Source organism: Cebus imitator, unplaced genomic scaffold (assembly GCF_001604975.1).
Source record: "Cebus imitator isolate Cc_AM_T3 unplaced genomic scaffold, Cebus_imitator-1.0 Scaffold487, whole genome shotgun sequence".
Classification (NCBI taxonomy): domain Eukaryota; kingdom Metazoa; phylum Chordata; class Mammalia; order Primates; family Cebidae; genus Cebus; species Cebus imitator.
In genome coordinates, this window is record NW_016107802.1 from 493,036 (window position 1) to 506,631 (window position 13,596).

The 13,596-nt window shown below is 42.3% G+C and overlaps 1 protein-coding gene across 1 annotated transcript in view; it reads left to right on the forward strand.

Moving 5' to 3' along the window:
* Window positions 1–4,594: 4,594 nt before the first annotated feature.
* The window catches only part of LOC119468756 (protein TASOR-like), a gene marked incomplete at its 5' end in the record, with an annotated part of 37,470 nt that continues 28,468 nt past the window's right edge, over window positions 4,595–13,596 (forward strand). Inside the window, one exon of the mRNA XM_037732994.1 lies at window positions 4,595–4,755. Within this exon, the coding sequence (XP_037588922.1) occupies window positions 4,595–4,755 (161 nt within the window). The remainder of the gene's footprint in view (window positions 4,756–13,596) is intronic.

Genomic DNA, 13,596 nt, shown 5'->3' on the forward strand with positions numbered 1-13,596 from the left:
AAAAAAAAAAAAAAAAAAAAAAAAAAAAAAAAAAAAAAAAAAAAAAAAAAAAAAAAAAAAAAAAAAAAAAAAAAAAAGACTTAAAATAGCCAAAACATACTTGAAAAAGAACAACATTGAAGACTATGCAAATTCAAACCATGACATACCCTTCAGAGTAGCTAAAATTAAAAAGGGTTGGCAAGGATGTAGATGAACTAGAAATTCTCTTAGTGGAACTGTATAACTTAGTAAAACCAGCTTGTGAAAAGTTTGAAATTATCTGCTAAAGTTGAACATATGCCCTTGTTATTGCCACAACAATGCCCCATAATAAATCACCCCAAACTCACTTAGGTTATGATAACAGCATTAATTCTCAGACTCATTGATCTTCAGGGTGTCTAAAGTTCTGCTAATCCAAAGTGTGTTGGGGTGTAGGTTGGTGTCACATCTGCTCCACATAGGTTTGTTCTGGAGACCCGGGCTGAAGAGACAACAGCTACACAAGATATGTTCTCCACATATGAATCACCTGAGCACAAGAGCCAAGTCAAATGACAGGGGCACACTTAAGAATCCTGCTGTGTCATGCCTGCTGGTATTCTATCAGCCAAAAGACCTCACTTAGACCAAGCCCAATATTAATGGAAAAGTAAACTTAGCCAACAGTGGGGAATAAGGGCATAAATATTTGCAGACACAAAAATCCAAATTATCATGTCTAGCATTCCAAAATCCCAATCCCAGCTTTTCATCCAACAGAAATGAGTGCCCCTGTACACCAAGAGATATCAGTAAGAGTGATCACAAAAGTATTATTTATAATAGCCAAGAACTGGATACAGCCCAAATGTCCATCAATAATACAATGAGTAGAGCAAATATGTTACATTCACACCTTCATATACAGCAATGAAAACAGAAGAACAAGTACACCCAAAAACATAGTGAGTCTCACAAACAGGCACAAAATTATTCACTTTAAATACAGTTCAAACCACAAGCAAACTAAATGATAAAGCTTCAGGGTGCGTATTTAGGTGGCACACTTACTTTTAAAAGCAAAGAAGAGATTACCATGGAAGTTGGAATAGTGGTTAGGCTAGGGAAGCGGGGTGGGGTACTGGCAATGTTCTGTTTTGTGACAGCGTGTTGGTTTCATGTATATTTGCCTTGTGATAAATCATGGAGTTGTACATTCTGGTTTTGTGCACTATTAAAATAGTCATTATATTACATTCTCTACTTCTACAGTCAGCCTTATTCAGTTCTTAAATAGTCTCATTTTCACTTCTTAAGTCCTTTGCACTTGCTTTGCCTTCTGTCTGGAAAGCTCTTCCTGCACATATTCCAAGCTTTGGTTCTATCGGTTTGGATCTTTAGGGTTTGACCTCAAATGTCCCCATTTCAGTAAGATCTTGTAGTTCTGTTGCTTCTGCCCTTGGCCTCCAGCCCCCAGTCCCATCCACTAGCATTTCCAGTGAGTTTTCACAGCATGTATTGCTATCTGAAATTGTTTGTTGTTGTGGTGATTTACCTGTGTTTGTCACTCACCTCTGGAATAAATTCCAATATGGGCAGGGTCCTTGTCTAGCTTGTTCATGATTGTAAAATCAGAGTCTACTATGGCACCTGGTCACAGTAAACAGTAAACACAATGACTAAATCACTTGGTATTACCAGCACAGTGCCTGACTCATGATGCATGTTCATTAGCACTTAATCTCTCTCATTGGTACAGTCATGTGTCACTTGTTTCAGTTAACAACAGACCACATATCCAACAGTGATCTTATATGATTATAATAGAGCTGAAAAGTTCTATTGCCTAGTGATATTGTAGCCATCTTAATTTCATACAGCAATGCATTGCTCACGTGTTTGTGATGATGCTGGTGTAAACTAACCTACTGTACTGCCAGTCGTATAAAAATATAGCACACACAGCCGGCTGTGGTGGCTCACACCTGTAATCCCAGTACTTTGGGAGGCTGAGGTAGGCAGATGCCCTGAGGTCAGGAGTTCGAGACCAGCCTAGCCAGCATGACAAAACCCTGTCTCTACTGAAAAATAGAGAAATCAGCTGGGCATGGTGGCAGGTGCCTGTAATCCCAGCTACTCGGGAGGCTGAGGCAGGAGAATCACTTGAACCTGGGAGGCAGAGGTTGCAGTGAGCCGAGATCACAGCACTGCATTCCAGCCTGTGTGACAGAGTGAAACTCCGTCTCCAAAAAATAAAGTATAGCACACACAATTATGTACAGCACATAATACTTGATAATGATCATAGACTATGTTACTGACTTATTTATTCACTATACTTTTATCGTTTAGAGTGTACTCCTAATCGCTTCTCGCCTTTTGACTAAGATCAAGTGTAGAGTGTACTCCTATTTATTTTTTTAAAAAGGTTAATTATAAATCAACCTCAGGCAGGTTCTTCAAGAAGTATCCAGAAGAAGGTATTGTTATCTTAGAAAATGACAGCTCCATACATGTAGCTGCCCCTGAAGACCCTCTAATGGGACAAAATGGAGGTGGAAGACAATGATATTGATGGTCTTGACCCAGTATAGGCCTAGGCTAATGTGTGTTTCTGTCTTAGTTTTTAATGAAAAAAGTTTAAAAAGTAAATTAAAAATTTTGAAAATAGAAAAAAAAACCTTACAGATTAAGGATATAAAGAAAATATCTGTGTACAGCCGTACAATGTGTTTGTTTTAAGCTGAGTGTTATTACAAAACAGTCTTAAAATTTAAGTTTAAAAAAGTTAAAAAGTTACAAGATTATTAAAGAATTTTTAAAAATAAATTCAGTGTACCTTACGTGTAGTGTTTATAAAGTCTACACGAGTGTACAGTAATGTCCCAGACCTTCACATTCTCATCGCTCACTCACAGACTCACCCAGAGCAGCTTCCAGTACTGTAAGCTCCATTCGTGGGAATGCCTTATACAGATATACCATTATTTATCTTTTATACTGTATTTTTACTGTACTTTTTGAGATGGACTCTTACTATGTTGCTCAAGCTGAATGCAATGGTGCAATCTTAGCTCACTGAAACCTCTGCCTCTGGGGTTCAAGAGATTCTCCCGCCTCGGCCGGGCATGGTGGCTCAAGCCTGTAATCCCAGCACTTTGGGAGGCCGAGGTGGGTGGATCACGAGGTCAAGAGATCGAGACCATCCTGGTCAACATGGTGAAACCCCGTCTCTACTAAAAATACAAAAAAATTAGCTGGGCATGGTGGCGCGTGCCTGTAATCCCAGCTACTCAGGAGGCTGAGGCAGGAGAATTGCCTGAACCCAGGAGGCGGAGGTTGCGGTGAGCCGAGATCGCGCCATTGCACTCCAGCCTGGGTAGGAAGCAAGGCTCCGTCTCAAAAAAAAAAAGAGAGATTCTCCCGCCTCAGCTTCTGTAGCAGCTGGTATTGCAGGCACCTGCCACCACACCCAGATAATTTTTGTATTTTTGGTAGAGATGGGTTTCGCCATGCAGGCTAGGCTGGTTTCAAACTCCGGACCTCAGACAATCCGCCTGCTTTGGCGTCCCAAAATGCTGGGATTACAGGCGTGAACCACTGCACCTGGTCTTACTGTACCTTTTCTATGTCTAGATATGCTTGTACAAATACTTACCATTGTGTTATAATTGTCTACAGCATTAAATACAATAACATACAGCACGGGTTTGTAGCCAGCAGCAATGGGCTATGCCTTATAAGCGTAGGTGTGTAGTAGGTTATGCTTCTAGGTTTCTATGATGTTTGCTCAAAGACCAAATTGCCTAATGAGGCATCTCTCTCATAAGGTGTTCCTATAGTTAAGAGATGTGTGCATGAGTATGTATCATGGGCAAGGATAAAGCTGAACTTACAGATGGCCACTTTATTTATGGTTACCTTAGCTCTCTGTGCACGTGTTATAAATATTTATAGAGGTGCTTTCCTAGGGGTTAACAGCCACACCTGCTATATGCATTAAAACAAGGGCAAGATTTCGAAAATGTCGCATTTGGCCAAGACAAAGAAACTCTTCTTGTAGCAGTAGCTGCGGCGGGAAACGCAGAAAAGGGCGAAAGCGCCCGAAGGCGGCCACGTGGGCGACTGCCACAGCACTCCAGCTCCGCCGACGGGGCCTCTCCCGCCTCTTCCCAAAGGCAATTTCCGCATCCGGTTAGGGTCGGCTTCGCGAGAAAAGACGAGCGCGCCGGGATTGGCCGTCCAATCAGGAGTGAGCTGAGGCCTTACGCCTGCGCAGAAGGGAGACGAGAGCGCCGCGTGGACGCCGACCTCGGCCCGCGCCTGCGCCTGGGCTTCTCCCCAGCGATTGGTTCCCCTGTCTGAGGGGGACGCCTCACTTCAGTTTTCACTTTCTTTTTTTTGCCCCCCTCCCCCCCTCGCACCTCTTCTTTTCCTTTGGCCGTGAGGTTTTGCTTCCGGTTGCTAGCGCCGGTCACCGAGAAAGTCGACATGTTCTCTCAGGCGGCCGGGCGTCCCGGGGCTGCCTCTCGCCTGTGACCCTGACGGGAGACGGAGCGCGGGCGGGCGCGGCGTCCCTGTCAGCGCCAGCAGCGAGGACCCCGGGGCCGGAAGGACGGCGTGCCCCTGAGGGGTCTCCCCGCGGGAGCGCGGAGCCGGCGCCTGGTGCTGCCCACGTGCGCCGGTTGTCGCGAGGGCCGGGGAGGACGCAGAGGACGGCCTGGAGAAGCATGGGAAGGAGGCTGAGCCGGGATCTCAGGTCCTCGGGGGCGGCGGCCGCGCCACGGACGGGTAAGTCACCCCGGGTTGGACGCCTGGGAACCCTGCGAGGAAGACGGCGGGTCCCCGAGGCCGAGCGCTCGGGCAGCTGCCGGGGCTGGGCTGCGAGGGGCGGGCGCGTTCTCCCCGCCTTTTGCCGCGCTCGGGGTGAGGGGTGGGAGGGGTCGGCGCCTGCTAGATGACTCGACCTTCTGTCCTGCGCTACCACCTGCGGCCGCGCTCGGTGCCGCGGGCTGGGAGACCCGAACCGTGTCGTCTGGCCCCTTTTTGAGGCGTTTCGTTTGCGTCGCCTGTCGTGACAGCTTCGTCCTCGGGGATATGATGATAAGGTCTTGGCTGAAGTTTCCGTCCTCGGGCTTGCGCCGGCTGGGAAGGCATTTCCTGCGGGTTCTGTGGAGCCTGCTGCAGAAGTTTCTTTGAGCGTATAAAAGTATAGTGAATAAATAAGCCGGTAACAGCCTTCTTGGAGACTTGATGGCAATGCGCCACCTTTTCTTTTTAGGGCAAAGCAGGTCTCTCCGAAGCGGGGGTCACTTAGCAGCAAAACCAAGCCGGGCTTGAGCGTTGGGGTTGCTTGGTCCGAGCAACCCAGAAGTTTGTCTGAAGGCGGCGCCAAGCAGCGTTTCGTGGGAGGACTGGGTTGATGAGTGACATTTTGAGCAAGATTGCTTTGCAAATTCTCAAGTTTCTCTTAATCGCCTCTTGTCTATTTGAAATCTGTAAATGTAAACAAACCACGCTTTCTCTTCCTTAATCTCCCTGTAAGGTTAAGTTAGAATAGTAAAGTTTATGAAAATGTATCCAAAACTTAAATATGTGGTATACAAGTATATGGTATTGTTGGAATAGCATTCGCGATCTGAGAGTCGACAGTGTTCCCGAGTAGAACACTAAAAGGGAAGAGGAATGAGCTTGTGACATTTAATATAGGAAGAGCCTGGCGGTAATCCTACCTTGGAGGTTTATAACAAAGCAGTGTCTCCTAAGGGTGCAAGAATACCCTTCTGTTGAAAAACTGCCTTATTGGAATGACTAGCTGTATGCAGTATCTCCGGTACTGTTCATCAATAAATCACTAAGCCAGGACAGAAAAAGGGTGACGAAAGGTCCACAGTTATTTTAAGGAATACAAAGACGGTATATTTGAAATTTTGTGTGTATGCAGGACATTTGCCCAAATGTAACTAATTTTCTTGAAAGGGAGCTATAAGCATCCCTGTAGTCTAAACATAGTTGCTTAAATAGGTTAAAATCGGTAACGTACCTACAAACTTGACTGAGACGTGTTTGTTAAATATAGTATAATATCTAGTAAAAATAGATTGATAATGGCATGTGTTTATCAAGTGACTCTCATTCTTCTATCGGTAGACATTCAAGTTATTTTCGAGGTATCCCTATAACTAACCATACTGCAGTGATTATCTCTTGCTTTTATAAACAGTGCTTCAGGTGCTCATGATAGTATTTCTGCAGAATTGAGTCCTTACGAGAGTGCTGGATAATAATGTTGCTAAATTGCCCCGAAATGATTGTACCTTTCTATGTTCACTCTCTCCAAGATGTGTTTTTATCTCCCATGCTAGCCAGCACTGGATGATAATAGTGTTTTAAAATTATCTTAGTCACCTTAGTAATTGAAAGTAACATTCTGTTTTAATTTTTATCTTCCTTGGTGAATACAAAAGTTAAATATTTTTAGCCAGGTCATATCACTGGCTGATATTTTTACTGGGTCTGAGCTCTCTTTTCTTTGACCCATGTTACTATTACCATAGTACTTTAATTACAGTTTTATAATATATGTTGGTATTTTCTTTTGAAAAAGAGCTTTGGGTTTTTCATTTGCATTTTTTCTTCTGGAAGAAATTAGAACTATCTTTTTAAGTCCTATAGAAAATCTTTTCGGGATATTGATTGATGGTGTTGAATTTATAATTTCAGAAGAGACATTCTTTTGAGTTTTTCCTCCTAGGAGAATAGGTACATCTCCCGTTTTCTTCTTTAAAAATTTTTATTGTGAAATATGTCATTAATATGTACTGACAAAACGTATCTGTGTAGTAAATATACTTGTCTGTACATACTAATGGCATATATCACAATAAAAATAATAAAAACTTAATTAAAAAGCTTTAGAAGATTAGTTTAGAAACTTCTGTGTGTTTCTACCCCAGGAGGAAAGTGTTCCCTGTCCCCATTACCATGGCCATTATTAATTTTGTATTATTCCCTTGCTTTTTTAAACAGTTTTATCACCTGTATAGGTAATCTTAACTAACATTGTTTACTCTTACCTGTTCTTGAACTTTATTTAAATAAAGTCGTATTCTGTATTCCATGAATTACTTTTATTAAACATTGGGTTTCTGAGATTCATTCATGTTAAAGCACGTGCCTTATGGTTTAGCAGTTTAGAAACTTGATTCCCAGGACTCCTTTATGCTTTTAAGAACCATTGAGGTGGCCAGGCACGGTGGCTCACACCTGTAATCCTAGCACTTTGGGAGGCCGAGGCAAACCTGTCTCTACTAAAAATACAAAAATTAGCCGGGCATGGTGGCAGGTGCCAGTAGTCCCAGCTACTCCAGAGGCTGGGACAAGAGAATCACTTGAACCTGGGAGGCAGAGCTTGCAGTGAGCCAAGGTCGCGCCATTCTACTGCAGCCTGGGTAACAGAGTCAGACCCCGTCCCAAAAAAAAAAAAAACCAAAAAAAAACTTGAAGATCCCAAAGATCTTTTATTGGATTATATCAATTGATAATTACCATATTAGATATTAAAACTGACCAATCTGAAATATATGTATATTTATTGATATCTTTAAAAATAACCCATTACATCTTAACATATTTTATTCCCCCAAAGTTAGTGACAAGAGTGGGATTTTTTGTACAGTTTTGCAAATATGCTGAATGTTTCCTTTAATGACTAGAGTCTTACCTGCTTTTGTATTCATTGTGTTGCCATGTGTTTCTTTGTTTTTTGTTTTTGTTTTTTTAGGCATTGTTTCACTCTCCTTGCCCAGGCTGTAGTGCAATGGCACGATCTCTGCTCACTGAAACTTCTGCCTCCCAGGTTCAAGTGATTGTCCTGCCTCAGCCTCCCAAGTAGCTGGGATTACAGGCATGTGCCACCACGCCCGGCTAATTTTGTATTTTTAGTAGTGATGGGGTTTCACTGTGTTGTCCAGGATGGTCTCAATCTCCTGACCTCGTGATCCTCCCACCTCGGCCTTCCAGAGTGCTGGGGTTACTGGCGTGAGCCAGCACGCCTGACTTGCCACGTATTGGTTTGGTTGAAGTACAGAAGAAAATCCAGTCTCATTCAGCTGAGTTGAAAAAGAGGAATATTTTAATAATCTTTTCAGATGATTATGTTCTTTTTGATATGCATCGAAACCTATCAGTTTTGTGTTTTTGTTTCTTTTTGGTTTTTTAGGACAGTGTCTTGCTCTGCTGCCCAGGCTAGAGTGTAGTGGTACTATCATAGCTCACTACAGCCTCCAACTCCTGGGCTCAAGCAGTCCTGCCTCAGCCTCCTGAGTGGCTAGAACTACAGGCACACACCACCAGGCCTCGCTAATTTTTAATTGTTTTTTGTAGAGACAAAGTCTTACTATGTTGCCCAATCTAGTCTTGAACTCCTGGCCTTTAACAGTTCCCCTGCCTCGGCCTCCCAAAGCACTGGGACTATAGCATTCAGCCCCTAACAGTTTCTTGAATGTTAGCTGCAGTGTAGAATTTGAAACAATATGAATGAACTTCTCATGCTCTAACATTAAAATCCATTGGCCTATCTTGCACTTTCAAGGGCTCTTTTACCTACACATGGGTCATTTGGAAAATAATGGTTCACTGAATTATGCAGCTCTTTCACATGACACATTTCATCATATAATTTCAGAAAATTGTTTGCGCATGGTGATCCTAGGCTCATGTGATCCTAGCATTTTGGGAGGTCGAACTGGGAGGACTGCTTGAGCCAGGTTTGAGACCAGCCTGGGCAACAAAGTGAAACCCCATCTTTGAAAAAAAAAATTAGCTGAGTGTGGTAGTACACACCTGTGGCACCAGCTACTTGGGAGGCTGAGGCGGGAGAATCACTTGAGCACAAGAAGTCGAGATTGCAGTGAGCCGTGATCATGCCGCTGCACTCCAGCCTGGGCAACATAGTGAGACCCTGTCTCTTTTAAAAAAAAGAAAAAAGAAAAAATACAACCTTTGGTGGAATGGCTTTTTTTGAGACAGAGTCTTGTTTTGTCATCCAGGCTGGAGGGCAGTGGCATGATCAGGGCTCACTGCAATCTCTGCCTCCCAAGTTCAGGTGATTCTCCTGCCTCAGCCTCCCAAGTAGCTGGGATTACAGGCGCGTGCCACTACACCCGGCTAATTTTTTGCCTTTTTTAGTAGAGATGAGGCTTCACCGTGTTAGCCAGGGTGGCGCCATCTCCTGACCTCGTGATCTGCCCACCTTGGCCTTCCAAAGTGCTGGGATTACAGGCTTGAGCCATTGTGCCTGGCCTGGAATGGCTTTTATTGACGATCTGTTGATGATAAACAGTCAGTTTTTGTTCACCTGAAAATGTCTTTATTTCACAGCCATTCTTGAATGATGTTTTTGCTGAATACAAAAGTTGGCGATTGTTTTCTTTTCGCATGCTGAAGCTCTTATTCCTCCATCTTTTGTCATTCATTATTGCTATTGAAAAGTCACCTATTGGTCTGTCAGTTCCTTTTGCTCTGACTGCTTTTGGGGTTCTTTTGTTGTTGTGTTGGTCCTTAGCTTTTTGCTGTTTTGCTCTTAACATGTATTTATCTTGCTTGGGATTGTCTTCTTAAATCTGTAAATTGGAGGTGTTTATAAATGTGTTTATTGTCTATTCATAATTTATTAAATATTCCATTTATGTTTTAATGTATAATTTTTTTTGTTATCTACATAGTAAATATTATCTTCTGGTCTTTCACTCTTTACACTTTGTTTCCCATAGCTTCCCCAACAGATTTTTGATAAGTTGAAAGTAAAACAGTGAGTCTCTGGTACTAGTCTTTGGAAGAGGGGGTAGAGTTTTTGACTACTCTTTTCATTTTCTTCATTGTTATTGGTTTATTTAAATGTTTTTTCTATTGAGACCAATGTTAGTAAATTATATTTTTATAGTTTTCAGATTTATTGATATAAATTATACATGGTGATTTATAATTTTAGAAATACCTTCCTTGTATTTGTGGTTATATTATCTTTGTTTTCAATATTTAGTTTTTTCCTTTTTGTGTTTGCTAAAAGATTATCTACTTTATTATTACTCTTTAACCAGCTTTTGCTTTTATTGATTGACTGAGTTGGCTTTTTAAATTGGCTTTTTAAAATTACTGTTTTTAATCATAAGAAAAATATCTGACGTGTACTTCTGTTTTCTCCCAGTAAGATTTTAATTACATTTAATTAGAGAAGTAAATCCCTTGCTACTATTTTGTATAAAGATTTACTACCTTCCTTGGCATAGTGAAATAGACCCTGTTGAGAACCTTTCATGTACAGCTGCTCCCTCATTAGGAGAAAGAATATTCAAGACTCCAGTGCCTGGGGTTTGTCCAGTTGAGGCACCTACTTCACCCTGGGAATATCCCCTGCTTATCTGTGTCCAGGACATTTTGCATGGGCTATATGTAGAGGTGGTGGAAATACAAAATTATCTTTGTTCTAGCATAAATCAGATATCACTTTCTCTTTTGTCATATATAATAATCAAGAGTACCCAAAGGTGGGTCTTGAAATATAATTGTTTCCGAGAGAAATTTATTATCAGGGTTTTCTTTTAAGAGGGACAAAACTACTTAACAGTATCCTTACATTAAGTATAGTAATGAATATGATACAACCATTTTATACAGGCCAAAGAAAGTTTAGTGCCAAAGCACAAACTCATAAACCCAGTCAATGAGGAACCAGAACAATGGTCATTGCTGTATAGAGATATCTTAAAAAGTCATCCGATAAACTGTGAAATCATTCTAATGAAAGTTATATGATCTTGACGCCAGGTGCAGTGGCTCACGCCTGTAATCTCAGCACTTTGGGAGGCTGAAGCGGGCAAATCACGAAGTCAGGAGATAGAGACTATCCTGGCCAACATGGTGAAACCTGGTCTCTACTAAAATACAAAAAATTAGCCGGGCATGGTGGTGCATGCCTGTAGTCCCAGCTACTAGGGAGGCTGAGACAGGGGAATCACTTGAACCTGGGAGGCAGAGATTTCAGTGAGTGGAGATCGAGCCACTGCACTCCAGCCTGGGCGACAGAGTGAGACAATTATTTGTTGTTGTTGTTTTTACATAGTGTAGCAGGAAGAAAATTGGGGTGTTAGTTTGTAAGCATCAGCCTGATAACCAAAAATACTTTTTATGGTAGACTGGATTTTGAGAATGTTAAAACAGTCTTCAGAAATTGAATATTAAATCCAAAAATAAGCAAGCCATAAATGAAAAAGTCATAGTAAATAGATGTAATTCACTTTACTCAAGAGGTGTAATCTCAAAAAAAAGTTTTTAAAAAAGGCAATTTCTCTCCTACTGGATATACTAAATACCCTAGTGAATTTTCTATTTTAAATAGCTCATTGTTTATCTACATAATTCATTATGAATTTAAATAACTTGCTTTATGAGTTCAAATTATCCTATATACTATACAACACAATAATGGTAATAATAAGATCTACTAATTAGGTTTTCTTTTGGGAAATGCATGTGGGTATCTTAGATTGCTTAGTTAAAACATAATGAGTAAAGATATCCTTAGGCCAAATACTTCATTTTCCCCCTGCTCCTCCATTTAATTTCGTTTTTGGTGAATTTTGTTAGGTCTGCATGGCTTATTGGGAAAGGACCTCATCCCTACCCCAGGCTTTGGTATCAGCTCTCCTGAAGATATGTGAAGTATTAAAAAATTATCTTCAGGGCCGGCATGGTGGCTCACGCCTGTAATCCCAGCTACTCAGGAGGCTGAGGCAGGGGAATCGCTTGAATCCAGGAGACAGAGGTTGCATTAGCCAACATTGTGCCACTGTACTGTCTCCAAAAAATTAATAAATAAATAAAGCCATATTCAGTATGAATTTTAGTTTTGTTAAATGTATAAATACATATTTTATTATCTACATAATAAACTAAAAAGTAAAGCCGCATCAGACTGTGACCAATGAGGCTGCATACATGACGATGACACGAAGAGTTATAATAGCTTGAGATCACTGTAGTGAAAAGAACGTGGATTTTAGATTAGACCTGAGATTGATAGATTTTCTTACTCCAGGCTTGCGAGCAGGACACTTAGGGAAATTGGAGCTCGGAGTATTCTTTGTGAAATAACACTAAAACCGTCCTCCTAGCCGGGTTGCTGTGCGACGTCCAAGTACTCGGGGGCAGTTGGCTTGCTGTCCTGTGTTCGGTTCTGACGACTGAGCCCACCCACGTCTGCGGGGCTTCCCCGGGTACTGCGGGTTTTGTAGGGTTCCCTGGTGTGTGGAGTGCCCACGCCTTACAAGCCCCATTGGGTCTACGGAGTGTGTGGGGATCTTCCAGCCCTGTTGGCTGTGTGGGCTCAATGGGGTTTGAGGGAATCCCCTCGTTCTGTGGGGTCCGTGGGCACTGAGTGAGGGCCATGTCCCCGGGCTCCGCTCGCGGAGCCGTCGTCATCCTTGTTGACTTTCAAAAGGCCCTGCAGTCCCCGCGCCCTACACGCTCCGCATGCCCTGCACCGAGTTCCCCCGCCTTGGCGCACTGGCCTTGGCTGGCGGGAGGGGGTCAGAGGGGGCCGGAGGGGCCGCCGGCTGAGCAGAGACACAGTCCCCTCCCCCATACATCATGAGGTGAGTCGGGGAGGGGCCCAGGTCTCCTCCATGCTGTAGTGGGGAGTTCTGAGCCCTACTCTGCTTGGGGCTGGCTCACCTACGGAGGTGGCTCATAATACAGCACTGAGTGCGAAGGAGACCCGGGAAAATGGGCCGATTCTGTCTAGTATCGTTTTACCTTCAGGTGAGGGTGTGGGGTGAGAAGCTTTGGCAGGGTCAGTGAGGCCCACAGTAGAGACCAGGTGATGGCAGACATTTTTATATGGCACCCGAAGGCTTACTTCACTCCTGATTGTGAGTGGATTGTGTGTGGTAGTACGGTGAAGTCCTTGCAGAACTACCAGAGAGGTGTTAGTTCTGTGTGTGCCTGTGTAAACCTACCATAGTTAAGGTCATCTTTTTGAAATGTAGAACAGTGATTGCAAATGGACTTTGCACTTCAAGTAGTTGCAGGTTGTTACCTTAGTTTTTTCTCCCTTTGTGTGTGATTATATTGGTTTAAACTTTTGTACGTGGCAAAAAAAATTTTAATGAATGTTTAAATTTCTATGAAAATCATACGTTTCTCACATTATATTTTCTGGATTTTAATAGGGTCACTTTGTTTTCTGGGTATCTGTTTTGACTTATGGGAAATGCTATTTGTTTTCTCTACATTTGCTTCATTAAAAAAAAAAAAAAAAACTACAGGAGTTCAAGATCAACTTAGGCAGCCTCATTTTGGAGAGAAAACCTCCACAAAACTACAACTATAATTAGCTGCTACTTAGGAGATCTTTTTTCCAAGTGAAAATAGCTTTATTTCTCCCAGATTATGTTTATTTAAAATTTCAGATAATATGTAAAGCTGTATAAAATAAAGCAAAAAGTACTGGTACTTGTCCTACCCAAAGATAACTCCGTAGAATATGTGATTACCTATTGTGCTAGGAGCTCTGTTGGACACTAGAGAGTTTGGTGAACCAGACAAACAGTGTCTGCCTCTATAAACCTTACA